The 24,745-nt window shown below is 40.0% G+C and overlaps 1 protein-coding gene across 2 annotated transcripts in view; it reads right to left on the bottom strand.

Moving 5' to 3' along the window:
• The window catches only part of nrg3b (neuregulin 3b), a 293,063-nt gene extending 272,484 nt beyond the window's left edge, over window positions 1–20,579 (bottom strand). For both annotated transcript variants that reach the window (XM_024285818.2, XM_024285819.2), the window contains exon 1: window positions 17,539–20,579. In XM_024285818.2, the coding sequence (XP_024141586.1) occupies window positions 17,539–18,367 (829 nt within the window). In that variant the 5' untranslated portion in view covers window positions 18,368–20,579. The remainder of the gene's footprint in view (window positions 1–17,538) is intronic.
• Window positions 20,580–24,745: the final 4,166 nt, after the last annotated feature.

The raw sequence follows: 24,745 nt of genomic DNA, 5'->3' as shown, positions 1-24,745 counted from the left end.
TCAAGGGACAAGGCTGCATCATGGCCCTCAACCACCATAAGTATCTAGGACCTTCAGTTAATGTTCTCTGGTCCAACCAGATTCTAGAGGGTTTTAGAGTTCCATATCCACCCGGGACAAAGTTGCATCATAGCCCTCAACCACCATCAGCGTTTAGGCTTATTCCTCTATGGTCCAACCAGCAACCCAGAGCCTAATGACCAAAAACTTTGGACTTTTTTCATGAACATCTTTTACATCACATATAAACCTTGATTTGAGTCACATTTCTATGATCTTCTTATTGAAATGTTACGTTGGTATAGTGAGAGGCTACCGGGAGAGCGTGTAAACGGAGAGCTGTCAGCAATGGGGAAGGGAAAAGGGGTGGGTTGCTCCATGCCAACTCTAAGGCGAATTTCTAAAAAACTACTGCTGCTCTGCAGAAACTATGTCCTTAAAAAACGACACAAGTCTTTTGATTTTTGGCTGAACACGGTATATTCATAATTAAAAGACCACTGGATTACTTGTAAAATAGATCAAAAGATGAGTGGAGTGGGTCTTTAACCATTTCAGGGAACAGCTGACGGCTCAGAGAAGTCCCATACCATCCTCAGACATGTCTTTGTGACCTTCTATTATACAAAATGTATGATTTATTTTACTCATTCACAATCGAAAAGATCAAACAGAACTCTCACTGGAGTTTTCTTCCTTTCAGACAGTGTGACAAGTGTTTTATAGGGAGGAGCGCTGTTGTTTTGGATGTTCTATCAATGATTCAATGCGGCACATCAGATGGAAGGGAGAGAGATAGAAGGGGAGATGTCTGCTCGGATGTTCGGAGGGGAACTTTCAATATATAATTCAGCGTTGTCTGACGGGCTGCTTGAGAGTGTGATGGATGTTCTTTTAGTCTGGTGCAGATTCTCTGTTTTTGAGACCTGGAACCTCTAAGGTCACTTTGACGATGAACCTGGTTTACCGAATAGGGTTGTGACAATTCCTTTTAGCAACAATTTGATCAATATTTGTGGTTGACGATACAATTTGGTGCATTTTAAACAATCCAATCCCCTGAAGTAAAATCGATTCAAGACATTTTTAGACAAAAATAAAAAATGGTTGAATCGTACGATTAATCGATTAATACTTCATGATCTTGTGATCCTCCACAACTCAAATCTCATCAGACAGCTGCTGAACACAAACCGTTAAACGAAGATGGCGAGCTCTTCTGATGAATTTAGCAGCACAGCAGGTTGTTTCATTCTCCCCTTGAAGACAAACAGGTTTCGTTGGGGTGAAAAAAAACTGAAGCTTGATGTTAAAAGAATGAAACAGATGTCACTTGTGTCCACCGTGTTTTTGATCCGATGCGTCTAAGCAGCAGTTTCTCTGACGGAAGTGTCCATGTCAATGTTTGATTGGAAAATGAAAATCCACAGAAGAAAAACATGTAAAACGACAGATTAGGGGAATATGAAACAGTCTCCTGAGTAATCGCCAGGCGAGGGCTTTTGTCTTGTTATCTTTGGGAGTGAGTTGACATTATCCCCATGGATAAGGTTTTACTATACATGGATTACAACTGCGTACGCCCTCAGGAAAAAAAAAAAAAACAGAGAGAGGACCTTCGTCAATCCTCGTCTCCATCATTGTCTCCAGTCCGGCTCCCTCTCGGGCTATTCATCAGATCCGTGAGCCGCACACCTGGGGCTTCTGACTCAATGTTTGGAAATAATGGCATCTGCTGTAACCTCACAAGGGGCATTAGGCCATATTTTACTGTACGCTGAACAGTCAGGTAGACAGACAGCTAAACAAGCTGCAGCGCTATCTACCATGCTGAAATAGTATTCCTCCTACCTGTTTTGGAATTCGTATCAGATTTTGCCTACAGATAGCTTCGGTATCTTATATCCTTCGGGAATGTATTTGTATTTTAAAAGCACGGGTGAGGGAAAATAATGCATCTCTGGTTTTCTATGGGGAAAAAAACATACACAAAAAAGTGCCATGATGGCTGCTCTTCAGTCACCTCACGCTTTAGGCAATAACCAGTATCGAATGTTGATCTAGAGACTGAATAGAAACAGGCTTCCTTAAAAAAAAAATCACTTTTCTGTTTAAAATATGAATCCAGTTTATTATTTTTAGAGCCTCTTTTTAATTTTGATCAGCAGTTTGCAGAAAGAAGTTGGAAAAAAAAATATTTAAGTGATTTATAACTTTTTAACATGTTAAAAAAAACACATTTCCTGGCGGCTGAAATTGAACAGGTTAACTAAATTTGTCTTATTTTTTTTTACATTTTCCAAATATTGTCTCTAATATTTTTATTATAGTTATAGCTTAAAACAAAAAGAAAAAGGTAGCACAGATTCTATAGTTTCTGATAAATATTGGAAAAATTCCATTCCTTACATTGTGCACACCAATATTTATCATTATTAAATTATTATTTTATAATTATTTAATTTTACTTTTGAATGTATTACTTATTCCTAATGACAACAAATTAAGGAGAAAAAATAATTCTCACTATTTCTTTTAGCTGTCGAAAAGTCATAGGCCAGAATGCATAATATGCCAATTTTATTCAGAATGTTCTAGAATCAAGACGCCTAATTCATAATAAGAACAAGCATCAGAAAGAAAAGTTGCAGCAATTACATTTTGCAGATTACAGTAAACAAAACACAATGAGAAAAGCGACACCTAAACCCCAATCCGCCCAAACAGGCAAAGGGAATGATATCCCACAATTCCTTGCGCTGCCAGATCTGACAGCAGGCTCAATGTGTCTATGACCATCACTACAAAATTAACTCCAAATCCCATAGTACACTGCATCAGCTGCCTCATACTATTTTTACGGGATTTATCCTATGGAGAGCAAAATCTTTTGGGATATTTTTAGGTTATGTTTTTTTACATAACATGACATAGAAGTAAAAAATAAATGTTAAAGTTATGTTTTTACAGTTTGAAAGTTTTAACTACTTAGTTTTATATGTGTTCAATAAATGTTTATCTTGATGTGAGGCTTGGGTCATCTGGCCCCCATAAAACAGGTCTATTATCATAAGATTGAAATTGTTTTCCAACTAAAATCTGCAAATTAACACCAACAACCACCACACTTTTATATTTTATAGCCCAAAAATCACATTACTAGGACTGAAAATTGATAGAAATTAATGGCATGTCACTGATGATGCATGTCCTGTAACACATGTAAAGACATTATGCAAAAATATTTTCCAGAATATTTCCTTTTTTTGGCATGAATAGAACCATAGTCATTGCTCTGGCAGTTGGCTGTCCATGTCATCATTATCCAACGCATGAATTGGATGATTGACTCATAAACCCACTTGACATTTAGACTGAAACGCCAAACTAATGCAATGAATGAGCTTTGTTGCACAATAACAATGAGCAGGAAAGTAACACCTTCCTGAACTAAAAATAACCAGAAAAATGACTAAACTTAAAGGAAAACATTAAATATCTATTAATTTCTTAAGATTTTCTAGATGACTTGTAATAATGTATTTTAATACATTTTTGAGTTAAAAAAATGCTATATACTGAGGGACTAAAGGACAGGATAGGAGGATGTATGAGAAAAGGGGGAAAGATTAGGTATAGAGGCATGAATGAGTGGGAGGGAGCTGCACAAGAGGAATGACCTCCATCTCTTCCTCCATGAGCCACAAGGAGCCTCTCCGTCTCCACCAGGGCACCACAGCCGGAGAGGGTGGCAGCCGGCCACACATTGCAGTGAATCAATCTAACTGCTGCAACCTCTGCAATCTACTGCAGGCTCCTCGGGTAACCAAATGGAGGGAGGAGACGATGCATGGGACACATCTGAGTCCACACTTGAGAGTTTTTTTTTTTTTTTTTTTAATCAGGCTGAGCTGAAATAATTGATTTTAAGAGGCGGTTCAGAAGAAAACTGATGACTGTCCAGATTTTGCCGCTGGAGGTTAATTTTCATGCTAATATAAAGTGTGATATTGAAATTAGCAATGTGGCAAGCAGTGACAAGGTTTATCTTACCCCAAGTTTTGGGAGAATTAAACTTAAGTTCACTTAAAAAGATCACGTTACTTTATTTAAACTTATCCAACCATGTTGGCTTTCATAAAGCTGGAATGGGCCCCTTTCTTAGAATAGAACTTGAATCACAGATCACCGAAGCAGTACTGGTATTCTCCGAGGCGCAAAAGTTATTGTCTGTTTTTAGACTCGTGACAGCCCTGAAAACCTGCATAACAACCGCCGCCACCTCCCAACCCCCCAAGTCCTACTTCCTATTTTATGCTGCTGCAAATTGAAAACGGATCCAGAGACCCCCACAGGGTCAGTAATTCAATATCGGGATCCGACAGTCTCGGATTCGATACGATGATCTGTAACCGCTTCTGCAACGCTACAGCCGCATACGGCACTATATCTCCAAAACCCCATGAGCCATCAGCGAGCCGCCATACTCTCTGCACAAATCCGCGTCTTACAGAATAAATGAATGATGGGGTTCTGAGGATGGAACGGTAATGGAACCCCCAGTGTGGGCATCCTATGTACAAGCAAATGATGGGCGGATGGATATGGAAATGAACTGGACAAATAGATAGATGACTATAGACGTTTATATTTATGGGGACAAATGGACCAATGGATGGATTTGGAGTCGATATTTCATGCATGTCTCCAAATGACAATACGTCTGACCAACCCCATCTACTAAGCCACCACTCTGCCATTAGACACCACGTATAGGACATCTCAAGCACTTTTTAAAAGGAAGACTTCATTACTTATTGATACTTCCGGTAAGACACGTTCCGCATGTTTCTTTTACATTACATGAATATTTTACCCTCCTCCCACTCTCCCTGCTTCCTCCTTCTCACCACCACCTCTTGGTGGACATTTTTCGTTGATTGAAATCCCAAGATGACCAAAAAGCCCCCAAGGTGGTTTCAGTTTGTATTTACAGGCAAGACCACCCTTACACGGGTCTCCTGATGTTTGCCTGCGAGTCAAATATCAGTCAAAGGTGTTTCCCTCTTTCTGCCCAAGAAGAAAGAGATCACATCTAATACTTTTTCGGAACCATCGTTGAACTTGTTTGCTTTTGCAAAAGTATGATTTCATAAGTGTCAAAACATTTATTTCCAGCCTAATAGGATTTATATTCAGCAACAATTTTGTATCAATAACAGCTGTAATCATTTCAGAAACTCTCTGTGGGGTTTAACATCAGAACCAATCAGACTTATAGTTAAAATCAAAATCCCATTGATTCATTCTATTCATTGTATTCAGTGAATTATAGTCCACTTTATGACTTTAATGACTTATTTTAAACTTTTTAATTTCGTCTTTTAATGCAACAGTTATAGACTGTTATAACAGTGGGGCTTTAGCTCTAGTGTTTACACTCGCTAAGCTACCATAACTCTTAAACCAATTAGCATAATTTCAGCGGACTCTAAAGTGGATAAAGGCAGCATTGCATTAGTTTGCAACATTTAAATTAAATGGGCTGATTGTCTTGGTACTTTTTTCTTTGTCGGAATTGGCTGATTTACGTTGATCACGTCTAAAATTAAAGATCCATGGTTTGGAAAATGTATGGAGCTAAATTGGGGCATAAATGATTTGAAACCGAAAAAAAATTAACAAAAAATAGGTGTTTGGCCAAAAAAATGTCAAATCTCCAAAACGTTTTGCTAATCTAAGATAAACACAATTATTTTCAGCTTCAAATGTTCTGTTTTTTAGGTTTCAAAACCCAAAATTACAATTTCAAAATTTTTCAAAACGTCTGTTATTTGGGTGTTGCTGGTGTTAAAGACCCATTTCGATCATCTTTGACCAATTTTAACGTAGTTCCCAGTGGTTTTTAAATTATGATTATGCTGTTTTTAGATTAAAAAAAAACTGTTGTTTTTTAAGAGATAGTTACAGCATAGCACCAGTAGTTTGATATAAATCACCTCTGAATTGTGGGCAGGACCGTTGGCAGTGAGTAAGCCTGACCACACTTCCCATCATCCCTTCGTTTACACTCTCTCCCGCTAGCTTACAGTCTCTCACAACCCCAAATCAACTCTCTTTAAAATTTTAGCTTCAAATTCTTGAAAAGCTTATAAATGTGTTTTGATTGTTCACCAATTATTTCAAAATAAAATCCATCACTATGTTAGTTTTGAAAGATGAGCAGCAATTTTTCCATCTGGCTTGTGATTGCGTGAGAAATGATGGGAAAAGTAAAAAAAAAAACAAATCCCAAGCAAAGAGAAGCTGGTTACCTATGTGACTAGCATTAAAATCCACCTTGAAGCCTTTGATCCTATAGGCTCTCACCCGTCAGTAAGATCTATAGGCTTTGTGTCACAAAAGGTCACATTTAGGGCTTGGATGGAGTCGCGGTTAAGTTCTGCCAAATCAACCGAAGCAGGAGGGGATACACTTACACAGCCTGAGAGGAAGTGTTGCCAAAGAGACTGAACTCGTGGCTCAGATGTCTGTTATGTTAAGGGGGATGACATGCAAGAAGTGGATATGGCTCCACACTGCAAAAATAGCTTTGAACATGTTGCAAAAAATGTACATAAATGTGTTTTTGATCCACCCAATACTGGTTTCTATATCTGTATAAGTAATTAAAACATGACAAAAACCCATGGAGAAACAAAAATTGTGACAAAAGAGAGCAGATAGCCCGGCACTGAGGAAATGAAAACCAGAGACTTAAATATACTGAGGTTGATTAATTAAATGAGCTGTGGATAATTTAACCTGAACATGGTGAGACTGACAGGGAAAACAGAACATGACAAAACCGAAGCATAAAATCATGACAGTACCCCTCCCCAAAGGGGCAGATCCCAGATGCCCAAAACATCAATGAGGATGGGGAGCATTACGAGCAAAACAAAAGTCCAGAAAACAGAGCTCCTGCAGTCAGACGGATCTGAGGGGTATCGAACCTAACGGAAAAAAAGTGAGGAGGAGCCGTTCCGATGACTCTCCCCATGGACAGGACACATGAAGGGGAGCAGTCTCCGCAACCCCCCTCCAGAACAGGAAATGCAAAAACTGAAAACCAGAGATGTAAATACACTGAGGTTGATTAACTAAAAGATAACATCTGTGGATTCATTAACCCGAACATGGTGAGACTGACAAGGAAAACGCCTAGAATTATGGCAGTACCCCTCCCCAAAAGGGCAGATCCCAGATGCCCAAAACACCCATGAGGATGGGGATTTTTATGAGCAAAGCAAAAGTCCAGAAAACAGAACTTGACAAAACCTAAATCTAAAATCATGACAGTACCCCTCCCCAAAAAGGGCAGATCCCAGATGCCCAAAATAGCCATGCAGATGGGGACCCTTACGAGCAAAACAAGAGTCCTGAAAACAGAACTTGTCAAAACCTAAGCCTAGAATCATAACAATTTATGGTCCATGTTTGCCTTTGTCTAAAAAATCCAAATAAATCTAATATTGACTGTTTTTCCAGTGAGTGACTCACTCATCAAACTACAGCGGTTGATCTGTTTCAGCAACCAAGCTAAGGTGGCACGAGCTGTGCTCACTCATCTGTTTCCGAGACACCTACACACAACTCAAGGTCAAAGTATGTCACGGTATAATATAACATACTGATTGGGATCGTCTTCATACTTTGCCCAGGACAGACTGTGCAGATGTTTCTTCCCTCACATAGTGAAATATGGACAATACCTTTAGGGAAAATCTACATAAAAATGAGGGATAAAAATAGCCCAGGCAGAATAGTGGCCCGAGATATGCAGAACGCATAGCCAAGACTCATTCACTCCAGTGAGTCTACCTTACCCACAGACCCTCATCTTGAAGCCTTGTTTTTGGAAAGTCTTTGTCAAATAAGTCCTTTGTACTGAGAAAACCTCATTTCCGCGCTGTTTTCTTTCATTCTCTGTCCTCTTTTCCTCCCAGCCGTCCTCACTTTGGACTTTCTGTTTCCCCTTTCCGTCATTGATTCTTTTTAGATTTAGTGAGAAAAGTGCACCACTACCACTGTGGGGTTCGCAAGGTCCCTGCTCAAAAAAAAAAAGTTAAACTTTCAGTGTGCAGTCGCCCAAAGACAATTTGTCTGGAGGCTTATCCCGCTGAATACACAGATAGATCCGTCTTTGTAATTGGTCATCGTCAGTGTCAAGTGGTCCTGCTGGCTGGATCTTAAGGGACAATACTTCATGCACACACCGTTTCGGATTCCACTGTGAAATGTGAATATTTTCTGAAAAATAGAATAGTTTTCCAGGAAAGAAATTAGATTCCTGCAGAGGCTGGAAGGGTTTTATTTTATAAGTTTTCTTTTCAGACACTAAAACATGTTCAACATATTTCAGTGTCTTGAAAACACCTTAAATACGATCGGATCTGCTTTCATTCACATGTACAGACACAAGTAGGGCTCTGGATAGTTACTTGGGTGGCGATTCGATTCACGAAGATCAACGATTCACAAGTCTAACAAAATGTGTCCAGTCTGAATACACTAAAAGAATTGTTGGTAACACTCAAAATAATGTTCAAAAAGATAGTTAATGCACTTGTTATTCTTTTAAGCAGTTTATTAATGTTTTTTTTTTTTTTTTGGCCTCACTTTAAATGGTGATGAATCTTACTAAGTATGATAATAAACCTTATTTGTGTTATTGTGCTAATAAATTTCTGACTGATAATCTATAAAAACATTACTAATGTTTTTTAGTGTGTTAATAGATGTCTTAGTAATAACCTATAAACAAAATAATGTTTATCAATGTGTTGATAAATGTCTTAATAACGATTTATAAACACATAAATAATGTTTGTTATTGTCCTAATACATTTCTTACTACTCTTCTGTAAACATAATAATGTTTATTAATATGATAATAAATGTCTTACTAATAATCTATAAACACATTTAGAATGTTTGTTAATGTCTTAATAAAGCTTGTTAAGAAATTTTATTATAAAATGTTACCATTTTTTTCAGAACTTGTTTTGGTAAGCTTATTTTTATTGTCTTATCTTAATCTACATCGATGCAAAAGAAAAAAAATAGAAGCATCCTCAACAGTTTATTTTGTTTATTTTTTTTTACTTCTTGTGACGGTAGCGCATTTCGTTTGTTTAGTTTATATACTTTAGGTCCAACATTATTTTACTTTTCATGGCAGTAATGTCATCACTTGAAGTATGTTTTCACTATACTCTAGTAGATTAAAATTGTAATCTTGGACATTAAAAAAGATATTCGGGAACAGATTGTGAATATTTGAGTGTTCAGATACAAGTAAACTTGTTGGAACCAACTCATCTTCTTATTGATATGGATTTGGAGAAAAAAGGAAGTAAGGAAGGTAAGGCGCCCTAAAAAAAAAGCAGAAGCTAAAGCCTGAGAGGTCGCCCTCCACTAGGAAGACATTTGCAAATCGGTGCAGCTGCACATGCTGTGCAGAAGCAGCCTGGCTTGAGACAGCCTCTGTGAACAAACAGAGCATGTCTCAGGAGAGACAGAGGGGCCTCAGAGGCTGTCTGGCAAATCTGAGTCTGACCTCCCTGGAGAGAGAAGGAGGAGAGACACACAGAGCGAGAAGCAAACTGGATTTGTATCGTTGTTGTTAATCCTCTGTACATGCTCCACTGGCTCCACATTCCTACTTTGTGCTGGCTTCACGTATGGCCACGGAAAAACAAAAACAAACAAAATAATACCTTTTTCCTCCGTCTCTGAGAAAACAACAGTCTGTTGCGTTTGGAGCTTAGTAATTGACAGGATTGTGACTTCCAAGTTGTAATGATATTGGACCCTTATTCAGCCTGAGATGCAATTTTGTTGCAAATGTGGAATTTAATTTGACACTGGCCTCTTATTAAGGCTCCCCAACAGACAAACGAACACCTCCGCCATGCATCGATGACTGGGTCCCTGGCGGGATTTGCACGGCAATGGGGGAAAAACAAACTACATTTATGAGAACTTCCAGTGCTCATGTTCAGGCTGTCATTAAAGACCCAATCCCATCACCTTTTGAGTCATCTTTTCGTTTTGATTGTCATTTTTTGCCAAAATCCAAAAAAGACATACTTTCCACAGACCGGCAGTAGTTCATTAAAAATTTGCCTGAGTTAAGGACTGGATCGCAAAATAACCCCACCCTCCATGCCCAACCTGTTGCCGTTTACATGCTCTCCCGCTAGCTTACAGCTCCTCACACCCTCCAACCTAACTTTACTAGTGTGACAAAAATGCTGAGTTACATTGGAGTTATCCAGCTGTAGAGCTTGTGTCCCGCCCACAATATCTTTTGTAGTTTCTATGTAACATAAACGATCTTTTTCAATTTTTTTGTCTGTTCCGGATCAACAATTTCAATAAAGAATTCCTCTGCTACGGTTGTTTTGTCTTTCTCAGAGACATCCTCGGTATCGTTGTGTTTACTAACCTTGATGTGATGCGTCCAGCTGAATATCGTGAATTTGGGTTTTCGTACGTAACATTCTCAGAAATCACTTTTGGACCAACACACACACAAACACACACTGACTACAATGACCAAAGGTCTACTAGTGTTCAACTATTGTTCAACTAAGAGAAAACAAAGAAAACAAAATTCCGTCCAACCTTTATTTCTCTCTGGATTTGTTTTGCTTATCATTAATACCATTTCAATTCATCCACAAGCCCCATTTCCTTCAATTAGCTGTGATATTGTCGCTAAAGGTCAACTGATTAAACAATCACGCAATTATTCTTCCTAATTTTTGTTGTTCAAATACTTGCCACTGGCCGGCATCAAAGATAACCAAGCCAATTAACAGGTAGGCCTTTCTGTGGCAACACAGTGCAGTTGCTATAGAAACGCAGGCAGTAAAAGAGGAGTGTGACACTGGCCCTTCTATGTTACCGACATAGGTTCACTGTTGGAAGGAAAATGCTGTCATTTCCAAGGAAAACAGTCATTACTCTTAAGTTACTGTGGCACAGAATTGCTAGTAAGCATCCAATCAGCAGCTATAAAAGCACAAGGACTCACATCAGGAGCTACAGTATGAAACAAAAAAAAAACAAGATCAATTATTGTTTTTTGGTAAATGAGGTTTGTCTACTACATAACGGCTTTGTGCAGAGTAATTATCTGGTTTTACAAACACAGAGGTGCTTTTAAATTACTTTTAGATGAAAGCAAAATATAAAAACGTATTTTCTTTTTATTGGATTGTATTTGGCTTTTTTTGCTTTCAGCTTTAATCATTCTATCAGTGTCAACGATCTATAGATCTGACTGGAGACAGTATTGTGTCACATTCAGCGTAGTCATACATTTTTTAAAGAATTCACATCATGCAGCATGTCAACAAAAAGTAACAAAAAAAGATTTTAAATATTGTCAAGCATTAATTTGGACTCTCTTTAAATCACAATAGTTTCTCCAAACTGTTATGAGCAGGGGATAATGCAACCATTAAATAAGCAATTTCAAGTCAACATCAAATGCATTTAAAGGTAACAACCCTTCCCTTAATAGAATAGGAGGCCTTAGACCCAGTTTGTCTCCTATTTACCATGCTGCCCTTTCATTTGTATTGAAGAAGACCAGAACTCAAGCACAACACACCCAATAACCCTTTGTTTCTGATAATTTCATCCTCCTATTGCAGAACTGTAGATGGATACAAATGTGGACTGAGTCCTGCAACATTCAGACTTATGAAGTCACATGGATGAATGATTAAATGTTCCAAGAAAGAAGATTTGAAGTCCAGTTGCTATGACTCAACTTGATGATTGAAGGATTTTCACCGACAAACACCAAATAAATAAATGCCTTCAGGTTTAAAAAGTGAGAATCCACCCATAAGACACAATTTAACACAATCATAATCATCATAATGATAATAGCTCATTGAAGAGGTACTAGTTAAAAAAAAAAGATGTCTTGGAATGCTTAAGGCTTGTAGATCTTATGTAACCGTTACAAGCTTTTTCCAGCAGCCATTTCTTTGTATCTCCTTCCAATTTAATACAATTTGAATAAAGAAAGACACAGAAATGCAATTGTAAAGTTAAAATATGTCCTCCATCATAAGACAATTGTCACAAGAACATGTCAAAAATCTTATGAGTGAATTTTACACCATTTACTGTTATACTTTTCAGTTCTATTCATATTTGTGTACATATTAATAATAGTAGTTAAGTGTACAACAACAGACACGAGCTTGCCTGATATGCAAAATAGCCTAATACAAGAAACTTAAGGACTTTTCAAAAGTAACACTGTTTAATACCAAAAACAGAAAAAAAAAATCATACTTAAAATAGGAAATTCCATACCGGTAGCTGTTGTCCAGAGTGAACCTGTCTTTGCTCAAGGACAACCCTAATCAGGACAAAGTGGGAATGGAGGGATGGTTGGATGGACAGATGCATGGGAAATCACTTCCACCTCCTAATGTGGTCACAGTGCTCCATCATCGCTTTGTTTTCATGCCTGATGAGGTAATCGAGACACTCCTACCCCTTCAAACGATTGTGCAAATGAAGATTTTTATTAGCTTCCCTAATTAATCTAAGATGACTGACACTGCCAAATGTTTTGTCTCCTTGCTTTTTTCATGCCATTAAGCCAATGCTTTGCCAATTAGCAAGGCAGCCTCTTTAAACACCACCACTAACTGTGTGAGTCTGCCTGTCCATCTATCCGTCTCCCCGTCTACGACACAATCCTAGACTGATCAGGGGAGATCAAAGTCAAGAAAGGCGGCTGCAATCTGTTCATTATCAACCGCAGAAAACTCTATGAAGAACACTTTCAAGAGAGGAGTTTCTAACCACCAAACATTGGGATGCCAGGGGATCCAGCTGATAAGTTAAACCCATAGGAAGCAGCAGCACACTTTCATCTTATTTAAGTGCCCTAGCTCCACAGCTGTTTAGAATTAATGGCTGTTGCTTCAGTCAGCTGATTTGCAGCAGCTTCACGTGTCCCGCTTCCTTACATTCCAGCTCCTCCACGTCTGGCCCGTGCTCCCTTAATGAACATATAGATGAACACGCAACAGCACTGACGGAGTCTGCCATTTCCCCCTCAGACCGCCACTAATTTCAGCGAGGAACACAACAGACCGGTGAACCTGCGCGGCGAAAATGTCAGCTATTAAAATTCAGAAGCTGAAATTGGGCTAGTGGGATGCGTGCGGAATTGCAACAACTTTTCACTAAGGAGCATTTTTCACAACTGAGAGGAGGGTTGAATGGGCTCGGAGCCAACAATGCATCCCATGGTTTTCCAACAAGCATTCATTGTGCACGGCTCCATTCGCCTGTGATGGCCCTACTTGTGAGCCAATGGGGCTTGCATGTAAAGTGGAGTCAGATACATGACACTCTAAAATGGAGAAAAACCAAATTACAGACTGCAGCGGATGCAAACACATGCTGCACGCTTGCTTTGGTGATCATCACCGCTCCAGTTTGGCTGCTGCTGTTCATGCTCCCAAGTAAAATAAGAAGGAACACACAAAAACGACGAAAAGAGACGGAATTCAATTGTAGTTAAAGGGCTTATAACAGGATTTCCTTGAAGTACCCCATGATAATTTTTTAATGAAAAAAGAACCTTCTCAGTAGTGTTTTAATTATGATTATGAAGTTTTTAACTAAAATCTCACAACCTAAATGTCTTAAAAAGCCATTTTTCATGTTGATCTGAAGCCTCTGTTTCCAAAATCTCCTCTGAAGGGGTGTGGCTTTCAGTGCTGAGCTGACTAGCTCCCCTGTCTGATTATAATAACTCTTTGTCTCGCTAGCGTAAATCTTCACCGCTTCTACATAAAAATGTTACAAAGTATCCTAATGTCCAGCCGTATGGTTTTGATCCGGATGTCAGCTCGGACGAGGAAGTGAAGAGCTTCATCCCAGCCATCAAGGTCAAATGGGCCCCATATGGTTTAAAAGAGGCCAGAAAATGTGGGCCCCGGATGGGTTTGTCCAGGTGGCCCCACCTGTGTTTGGCCACATTGGCTAAAGTCGCTACGCTAGCCAATCGCCAGACTAAGCTCTGCTGCCCGTGTCACAGCCAATGTGGGCAAACACAGGTGGGGCCACCATAAAAACTGCGGACAAACCCATTTGGGGCACCCTTGACCTTGCTGGCAGAAATGGACAGAACTTCCTCCAAAATCCTGATTCTTTCTCCTTCCAGTTCACCGAAGACTCTTTTAGCTAATTCTCCAATGTTTATTGACGTTGCTGTGATCAATACATTCAATCATTGGTTTCTCAAAGCAGAAAGTAATGAAAGCTAACATCAAAATGCTCTTTCATTGATTTACAATCCTTTCCAACTGCGGTCAAATGAGCCGCCGTTCACATTTCCGTGGTCACATCAAGAAGCTTCGTGGAGTTATGGTGGAGATTTTTCAGCGTTCTCAGTCCTGCTACCGTAAGTATTGGATGAAACTCACACATAAAATCCAGTGATGCTGATTTGACCACAGAAATGTGAACGGCGGCTCATTTGACTGCAGTCAATGTGAAGATACCATCTTCTCTTCTCCAGAACCTGAACTAGACACTAGGAACAGATGAGGGTTTAGTGCATGTGCAGCAGAGCTGTTGATGGGAAGAAGATCATTCATTCAAACAGAGTCTGTCCAAGACAGTTTGATTGATTTAAAAGGAGAAATACTCGGAAATGCAAAAACAAAATGATTTCTTATTACATTTGTTCTCTTTCATAAGTTAAAAACAAAAAAAAAGCTAAATTTTCATTGGAGGGGGACTTTAAGGAAAACTGTAGTAAACACATCAACTAATTGGCATTTTCAAATAGCCGATCTCTATGCGCCTCAGTTGAGACGAGCTTAGTGAGCTTTGTTTGAGACATTTCCAGAAGCAGCCTCGTGATAAAACGATCTACAGAAAAAAACATGTAGAGAAGGCCCGTTCCCCATGGCATCAAGTTTGTGTTGACTTCCACTGGGGAGAAACACTTCTTAGATTTGAAAGCTCTCCTTAACAAAGAACAGCTTTGCTGAGCATGCTTCAGCGTGTGAGGGCTGTGGTCTTTCATAGTTTACAGCACAACAGATGCTTCCTGATGTTCACATGAGGGTGCTGCTCGCTTTGGCAGCTCTCAGCTGTTTGGCAGCTCTTTGGCAAGTGATGTAATTGACTCTGGAGCGGCGGATTAGTTTGCAGGAGGAGTCTGAGGACTGTCTATATGCATGTAAAGCCAGCTATGCAGAAAATATTTTGCCCAAAGAAAAACGAGAACATGTCACTCGATCGGTTTGTTGGTGGAGTCGATCTGTCCAGTTGATAAAAGGCGGAGAAAATCTTTGTAAACAGGGGAAAAAAATATATTAAAAAAATGTTTTAACTGTTAATCCACTCCCACGGAGTAAATCCATTTACAGGAGGTCAAACGTCTCTTGGGAATATCTGTAAACATATTTCAACACTACTAGTATCTCATCTGGCCCCGCCCATTTTTGCCACCAAAAAAAAAAAAAAGCCAGAATTAACAAATGTTAGGCTCCTTCTTTTACACAATGCAAGATAAGCAAAATTTCCAGCTTTCCTCTCCATCTCCCTCAAGCCTTTCCTTCACTTAGCCCTCTCCATCTGTCTCTTTTTCCCCCTCACTTTTCATCCTCCTGCTTTGTTATGCTCCCTGCATTCAAGCCTCTCATTCGACATCCTCTCCAACTTTGTTGTTTTTCAAAGGACTTCTCCTCTTTTTTTCTTCTCCCATTTCTTTTCAATTTCCACTTGTCCTGTGATTCCTTTTTCTCGTCCCCCGTATCCATCTCCCCTTCCGAGCCTCCTTTTTTTTTTTATTGCCTCCTATCTCCATTGGGGATTTTTTCAAAATATCGATATTGCGATATATCGTGATATTTAGACCTGCAATTGATTCCCAATTGGTTCTCACCAAGTATTGATCTTTTATTTTTGTTTGAAGCGTTGTATTCGTCATCCTTTGGAGGCAGATAGGGGGCGTGGGTTTAAATGTGCCTGGCAGCTACTTGAAATATTTCATTTCTGTTACAACAATTGCTGAGTTTTAATATTTATTTTATACTAATTGAAAAAAAATGAAGTTTACCTAATATTTAAGCAACATGCCAACGTTTTTGGCTAATTTGTTATCTACTGGGGTTTTTATAAGCTAATTTGGAGTTTATCTTCTATTTTAGCAACATGCTAACGTTTTTGACTAATTTGGTTTACTGAGGAATTTTAGGCTTTGTTGGAGTTTAGCCAGTATTTAAGCAATGAGCTAGCTTTTTTGGCTAATTTGACATCTACTGAGGTTTTTTGGGGGTCTTTTTTTAAATTAAGCTAATATTTTAGCAACATGTTAGCTTTTTTGGCTAATTTAGCATCTACTAATGTTTTTTGGGCTAATTCTGGGTTAAACTATTATTTTAGCAACGTGTTAGCATTTTTGGGTAATTTGGTATACACCGTGGTTTTTCACTAATTCAGTGTTTAAACTTTTATGCATTTGAAAACTTCTTTTCAGTTTGTTAAATTTTACAATAAATTCTTAAAATTCTTTGTGCACTCTCTGGAACTTTAAGACTTCTAGAAATTTAGACAAAATGCAAATAGCTTTAGCATTTTCAGCGAACTCCCTTCAGCAATTACAGTAAATTTCTTTAAAATCTTTAGCGACCACATTCAGCAAGAAGCATTCACACAAGGACTATCGCAGGTAATGTAACTTTTTTAGTTATGATTGTGTTCAAGCTATCAAATAAATGGGGATATATTTTTATAAAAAAAATATATGTGTTCTATATATTGTGATTTATTAGAGATTATTTTTACCAAATATTGAAGTATCGCAATATCATTGATATCGTGAGCCATGTATCTCGTATTTCGTGAGGTACCCAGTGATTCCCAGCCCTAATCTCTATGCACCTGCAACGTCCTGCTAGACGGAATGTGTGGCCTCGCTGGATCTGATTCCTTCAGAGAGGAGACGGTTTTTTTTCTCTCCATGACACCGCAACACCTTCTGTTCTTTGTTTTTTTGCTGGTCACAGCCCCCAATACAGAGCGTTAGCATCCTTGGTTGGGCCTTCAAAACAAAAATATGGATGAAAATGAACCCTGCCTTTAATGCCACTTCAACTGCAGAGACAAGAAAAAAAACCCTCTGGAGGTAAGATTCATATCGGATTAATGCACAAGCGAAAGATAAAGATGAGAGGGGTGAAGGCACTGAGAGTATCCCCTGATATCAGCCTGTGCTAATGAGTATGATTAATATTAAACTGCTGGAGTATACAGTTTCCATGTGGGTATAAAACAAATGTATATATATGGTATCGTCTCTTGGGAAGGTCTCATAAAAGGACAGAGACTTCCCTTATGTAGGCAAACAGCTGTTTTTGCTATCCCTTCTGATACTCCAAATAGCTTCATAAGACGGTGCTTACTCATTCAAAACCCATCAAAAAGGGAACTCACGTGTTCTGAAGCGGTGGTGTGGGCGTGTGACTGGGCCCTTTCCAGGGCGCCCGTGATTCCAGCGTGACGTAGGCTTCATTGGGGGTACCGGCTGGGAGGTGGTGAGCTGCACCTTGGGGGTACTCTTCGTGGTCGTGGTGGAGGCCGTGGTGGTTGGAGAAGACTGTCCCGGCTTTGAATTGGCCGCTCCGTTCCGCCCATTACTGGAGCTGCTTCCTTTCCGGACGGTGCTGCGTGGGGTGACCTCTTTGCCGCTATGTGGCGGCGTGAGCCGGGTGGTGCGGGTCGCGGATGTGGTGACCGCAGTCCCGCCCACACGGGTGCCAACGCGGTTGTGCAGGTGTGGGGCGCGATTGCCATCTCCGTTGGCCGTGCTGCCGTTGGCAGAGTGGTTCGCTGGTGGCCCTGATCGAGTTCTTGGCGCTGGGGCAGTACCATCTGCCGCCAATGATGTGGTGGTCGATAGTACTGGGGTTGTGGAGCCAGCCAAAGTGCTGGTACCGGTAGAAATGTCCGGTCCCTTAGGCATTGCGCTGGGTTTGGAAAGGAAAATAGGGTCCTGACCGATGCTACCTTTAGGGTCCACCAAATCGGTGGGAACATAGTCTTGGACTGAGCCCACCACAATCCATTTCAGCAACATAAGACTGAGTCCCAGTCCCACAAAACCCATGACCAGTGGCACAGCACACAGCCAGGTCTGCTGGCGAGGCCAGACGGCACAAGGGCCACAGCGGAGAGGCCCCGGGGCTCGAGGAGACGCTTGATCAGCCCCTGGCTCCTCCAGCGTCATGGCTGCCAGAGTGTTTGCACCCGAGTGATCACTCATCCTGCCAGAGCTTTTTTTTCTGTCTCTTAGGGGGCTTGAGAGGTCAAACAGGTGGCCAGACGAGCCGGGGACATGTGAGAGGAAGGCGATGCGGTGCGCAGGAAACGCTGCGCATCTTCAGGAAAACTCTTGACAATGCTGAGCCTGTATGTACCTGCATGCACAGATGTAGAACACAAACTCACAAGCAGCCACAAGCAAGCAGACGCAGCACCCGCGCAGTCACGTTCTAATTAAAAGCTGGCACTGCACTCAGATGCTTTCACATGCAACACAATATTCACTCCCTCTGGCGGACAACACACCAAACACACACACACACAGACAGACAGACATGCACACGGAAAACACACAGTTGTGGACAGGTGATCCAAACCCCAGTGGTGGGGGGTTGGTAATGAGGGCTTACAGTTGTTAGACTCTAACAAAGTGATGATAAATCCCAGAATGCTTCACTCCCGTGTTAAAAAGGCGTTGCAAAAAGAACGGAGGGGGGTATTGATCCGTTTGGCGGTTGGCTTTAGACTGGAGCTGTAAATCCATCTGAGAGCGATCAAACCAACAACCCAGGCAAGGGCAGCACCCCTCTCCAGCATCAATTCATGGATTATCGACCGCATGTCCCTGCGTAGCCCCCACTCTCTAAGACCATTCTTAATAGTAATAATAATAATATTTCAAGAGCAGCTTCAACTTTAGGTCCAAGCAGAAACAGCCACAAGTCTGGTCTCCCTTGCTTGCTGGTTTAGTCCAATCGGAGCTGGTGGAAGCTGAAGCTCTGTGGTTTTGATGTTGTTGCTGCCCTGAGAAAAGCGGGCTAAATCCAACCCATCCAGGTCCAGTTTGCGCGCAGCCAGCCCATAGATTTCCTGTAGTGACAGGCGTCCAGACTGCAGCAAGTCACTGCTGTCTGTGATGGAGAGATCTGCTCGAGAAAAAAAAAAGCAGAAGGCAAAAAAAAGAGAACCCCTCCGTGAAAGAAAGGTTCGGACTACCTTCTCTGCATTCCCACAGTGGTGCAGCAGGAAGGGAGACGGAAAGAAGCGAGGAGGGGGCAGCTGCTGTGGAAAAAAAGAAAAAAAAATGATGCGGCGGCTGTTCTTGGAGGATGCAGACTGAGGAGGGAGGGATGCAGGCTCAGTCCGCTGTGACTGATGCGGGTTCCAGGGCTCCTATCCCATCCGGCGCTCTCCTCCACTCCATCTCCATCCTCAAAGTGATGAGCGGGAGGTGCCACATGTCCCCCCCACCACCGCACCTTTAACTCCGCGGGTGTAGGTGGAGGAGCTGACTCACTTATCGGACAAAAATAGAGAGATTCCGGAGTGAGAAACAGGAAGATGAAAGACGAGAAGGAGCGTGTTGTTCTGCAGCAGATGCAGATAGGAGGCAGAGAGGGAGGAGGAGGAGAGAGAGGAGGAGGAGGAGGAGGAGGCAGCAGCAGCACTCACTCACGGGAGAGGAGAGGCGCTTATCCATAGACACACCCTGGGGAGCGGTGAGATCAGGAGAGGGGAGAGGAGAAGCACCACCCGGGCGTCTTCGACCGGCGGCGCGCGAGAGCAAACAAACTCAACAACGCCACTGATAATTTACGAGCGGCTTACAGCACGATCAGTTTGATCCTTCCATCGGCAGTGGATGAATCCCTTCTGTTAGAGCTCACGAGGGACTGAGGCAGCCTGGTTATGATCCGTGCGTGGGCTGTGAATAAATTAGTAGAATGCTATTTATTAATTTATCTTTTAAAACATATATGTAAAAAAACACTTAAAATAATCAGTTTAGTTCTGTTTGAATCTCGTAACATGCAGTTACAACAGTCGCTCATTAGGGGGCAGTACATCCCAAAAGTATTGCTGAACAGTTAGACCATAAAGAGAGAAGAAGAAGAAATTCAGCAATCAAAAAAAAAAAAAAAAAAAACATTTACCGTATATCTTTTAATAGTAGCCCCGGCATCAACACATTCTCAGTCCCAAGTCGTCACATACTGACGTTTGGTTAAGGACCCCTCCGCCTCAATTTTTGACGTTTTGGGCGTCTCCAACTTGTCTTTTTTTGTAGTACTTTTCAAAAATTTTGGAGATGAGCTTTATTTTAGCAACATCCTAAAATTTTTGGCTACTTTGTTATTTACTGTTTTTTATGCTAATTAAGAGTTTAGCTTCTATTTAAGCAGCAGGCTAGCAATTTTGACTAATTTAGTTTACCGAGGAATTTTATGTTAATTTGGGGTTTAGCTAATAATTTAGCAAAATGCTGATGTTTTCAGCTAATTTGTTATCTACTGAAGTTTTTTGAGGTAATTTAGCTTTTATTTAAGAAACAGGCAAACTTTGTTGACTAATTTAGTTTACTGAGGAATTTTGGCTATTTAGGAGTTCAGCTAGTAACTAAGCAACAAGCTTTTTTTGGGTTATTTTGGCCTCTAATCAAATTTTTCTATGCTAATTTGGAGTTTAGCTAATATTTTAACAATATGCTAATATTTTTCACTTATTGTTAACTATTGGAGTTTTTAGGCTAATTTAGAGTTTAGCTTTTATTTTAGCAACATGCTAACATTTTGGCTGATTTAATTTAATGAGGAAGTTTAGCGTTTAGCTAGTAATTAAGCAACGAGTTAGAGTTTTTTGCTAATTTATCCTCACCTTAAGATAAAAACGTTTTTAAAAAATCACATTTTGAGAAATGCTAGTTTCTTTTTAGATTTTTGTTTTTGTTCATTCCAAAAAATAAGACATAATTCAAGTTTATAAAAAAAAAAAATAAATATGGTGATGAATGCAAATCCAAATTTCTTAAAGGCTAAAGTAAAACTATGCGGCTCCCTCCAGGTTTTGACCAGTAGAGAACGAGCCTAAATCAAAATATAGTCGGAGCAGGAGTTTAACCCTTAAACACTGGAGATGTCCCTCTTAGACCAAGCGTAACTCTTTGAGCTCTTATCTGATCAACATGAATGGTTGATTTTGATTTAAAGAAAAAGTGCTTTGCAGTTATAGTTTATGAAAGTCTTGTGTGAAATATTGCATCCATCCATCCATCTTCTTAACCTCTTCACTGTATCCTTTCGGGGTCATACGGCTGCCACAATGTAACTTGGCAACTGTTGGAGGCGGGACAGTCTAAACCCCACCCCCAAAAATCAAATCTTTGCCACTCTCCAATCTCACTCCAATCATCTTTTGATCCATTTCAAAAGTGTTCCCAGTTAATTATGATTATGTTAATTTTAGCCAAAATGATAAAATCCTGTCGTTTTCTTGTACAGTTTCTACAGACGGGCATCAGTTTTTTAGAAATTCGCTGATTTGTGGGCGGGATCATTGGCACAGAGCAACCCCGCCCCACTTCCTCTACCCAATGTATTCTCTACATCAAAAACACGCTCTTTTTCAAACTGAATTTTTTCGTCTGCTTCTGATTTACAACGAATTGAAAAAAGAAATACTCAGAAATGCTATTTTAAGCTTTATTTTCTTTATACATGTCCTCTATCATCAGAGAAATGCCACAAAAACTTGCTAAAAAGAGTAAAAAAAAAGACTAATGATGCAGGACACAGTTTCAATCCTCAACAATCAGAGGTTTGGGTTTTAACATCGACTTTTTACTCATTTATTTTTACAATTTATTTCAATCCAACAACAGCATTCAAGTTAATAAATTAAAATGTGATGATCAATGGAAAATGTTCTTCTTTATAGTATCACAAAGAATATGAATATACACAAGGGAACTAAAGAAACAAATGAACCCAATGATCAATTTTAAAACACAGACTATTGTTTTAGATTAATTTTAGAGCCTGTTTAAAAACTGGACCACGGAGCTGAATCAAAGATCCTCTCTGCTGCAGATCTGACACTTTTATTTCACACCGAAACTGAAACCAAAATAGTCACGGCTTATCAAAAAATAGATTAGTTCACAACCGAAATAGTTTCTAGTTGCAGCTCTAATTAAAAATGATGTTAAACATCTTGCTGTTGGTGGGAGGTTATTTCTGCGTTTGGATCCGTCTTTATCTGACAAGTATTTCTTCTGTTCCCGCAACGGCACCGCTTTCCTCCTCTTTCAACTAGGAGTCAGAGTCAGATGAAGAGATCATATTTGTTTCTCGTGCAACGCTGCGTTAAGAGAAGCAGGACTGTGGCATTATTCAAATGTGCCATCTGCTATTTTAAGCAAGGATTTTCAAAATTCAGCTTCATTAGTCGGCGAGTGGAAGGAGACGGCTTTGGAGAGCGAGAAGCAAATAAGGAGGCGAAGTTAAGGACAGAACTAAAGGACAGAAAGTACAGTTGGAGTATTTCTAATGTTTTAAATCTAAAATCCAAAACTCCTACAAAATTCTGAGCAGATTAAGCGCACACTAAGCCGTTTGTGACTCATGGTAAAATCGAAGATTTCATACTGCTCAAATGACGTCATGTTTATACCAATTTAAGTCTCCTGTTTGTTCTGAGAAACCATTTGCATTATACCCCGAGGTTGGTTGCTCTTCTGATTTTTGTAAATAACAAGCAAAGACGGAAATATATGAAGCAGCGTGACATCTTTGTGCTTATTCACATTTCTGCATAGATTACATTTTTCATTAGAGGTTCTGGTAATGAGTGTGGTGACTCTAACCGCATTGTTTGTTGCTTCAGGAGGATGAAGGTAATGTGGCTCTCTGGAAAAGCCTTTGAACTTGACAGGCGCTCTGACAGTCATCCCCTCCCAGAAAAAATGTGCGTGCTCCTTTCAGGCATGTCAAGCTAATGGAAATTCTTCCAAATAAAATCCTTAATTGAAGCTTCGGAATTACCTTTGTAGCTTTTATTTAATTCTTTTGTATTTACTTTAAAATGTCACATATATATTTGTTTTGCATGCTACTCATAGACATATTATCACTGGACAAAGCAAGCTTAGGAAAGGCCTTACCTCCGCCTCTTGCGAAATCCGTCAATGATTTTCCCGCCATTTGGAGCCAGTTGACAGGGATTGGTTCGAGTCAACAGGAGGTGGGGCCAGGGAACACCGCGTACTTTTAATGAGGTGTCTGATTGGTCAGTTTATGACTTGAAAAACTTGCAATAAAGAAAACAAAATCTTGAAAAAAATTAGGATTATCAAGAAAAAAGAATTGTTATTCTGGAATATAGAATAACAGAAATCACTGTCTATTTCTCAATAGAAATCTATAAGATTTTGGCTTCTTGGAGCCAGAACAAAACACGAGGTGTACAGCTGTCCAGTGATTATATAGTCTATGATGCTATCTCAGCTACCAGCTGTGAAACAATCCATTTGAGGGGCTCAAAATTTATAATATAAAATATATTGATTTTTTTTTTTTTTATGTCGTTTGATGGTGTTTTCATCTTTTTCAAAAATGATACAAATATTGACTCAAAAATAGGGGGGGGACCTTTTTGCTGGGGTGCCCCCATAGCTCCGCCCCTGCATAATTTCATGTTTCTAAGAAAACCATTTTATTTATTTATTTATAACATAAATAATGTTTATAAAAACATTCCCAAAAATAAGAATTTTCTCTTGCGATAGCGTGAAAACAACCTAGATTTTGGGAAAGGACCCCACCCAGTAAGGTCAAGTGGGCCCCATTTGGTTTCCGTGGTGGCCCACATTGGCTTAAACCCTCGTGCTCCCTTATGGGGTCCAGATGACCCCACCCTTACATTGAGGTGTTAGTCCTTCCATGGCAAAGGTGGACAAGACTTCATGTCTGTCATTGGACACAAGTAAAGATCGACAATCATTGAAAAAATAGTTCAGCGCACTGTCTTGTGGGGTCCAGATGACCCCACTTTTAATGTAACCAAGCTAAGGAGAGTGGAAAGGTTACGTGGGCCCTCAGTGGTCAAGCTCCACTGTCCAGAGTCCGACAGAGAAAACGAGCGCCACCGCCCAGTGGGCCAGCAGAACTACCAGAGTTGCCACCCAGGTTGCCGGTCCTTGGGCTGGGGACAGGGTGCCGACAGGCCAAATGGGCCAGCATACGTAAGGAAAATTATTTGAGGTGCTCGACATTTTATTTTAAGTATTGTTTTTGTTCATGTTTGTAAGAAAACAGTTTTATTATTAATAAATTATAAAAGAGTTTTCCAAAAATTTAGAATTTCCTTCTGCCTTAGAATGTAAACAATGTGGATTTTGGGTAAAGCCAGGGTGCTGATGGCCCAGACGGGGCTCAAAATTTCCTTTAAAATATTGCGTCTGTTATTTTTGCAACATTAAAGAAGCTTGTATTGATGGGTGTTTTTTTTTCAATAATGATACAAATATTGTCTCAAAAATTGGGTAGGGGACCTTTTTGATGGGGGCCCCCCTTAGTTCCGTCCATGTATTGAGTCATGTCTT

The sequence above is a fragment of the Oryzias melastigma genome, linkage group LG19 (assembly GCF_002922805.2).
Source record: "Oryzias melastigma strain HK-1 linkage group LG19, ASM292280v2, whole genome shotgun sequence".
NCBI classification, from domain to species: Eukaryota; Metazoa; Chordata; class Actinopteri; order Beloniformes; family Adrianichthyidae; genus Oryzias; species Oryzias melastigma.
Note: the sequence above shows the minus strand (reverse complement) of the source record. Positions and strands in the feature narration are given on the sequence as shown.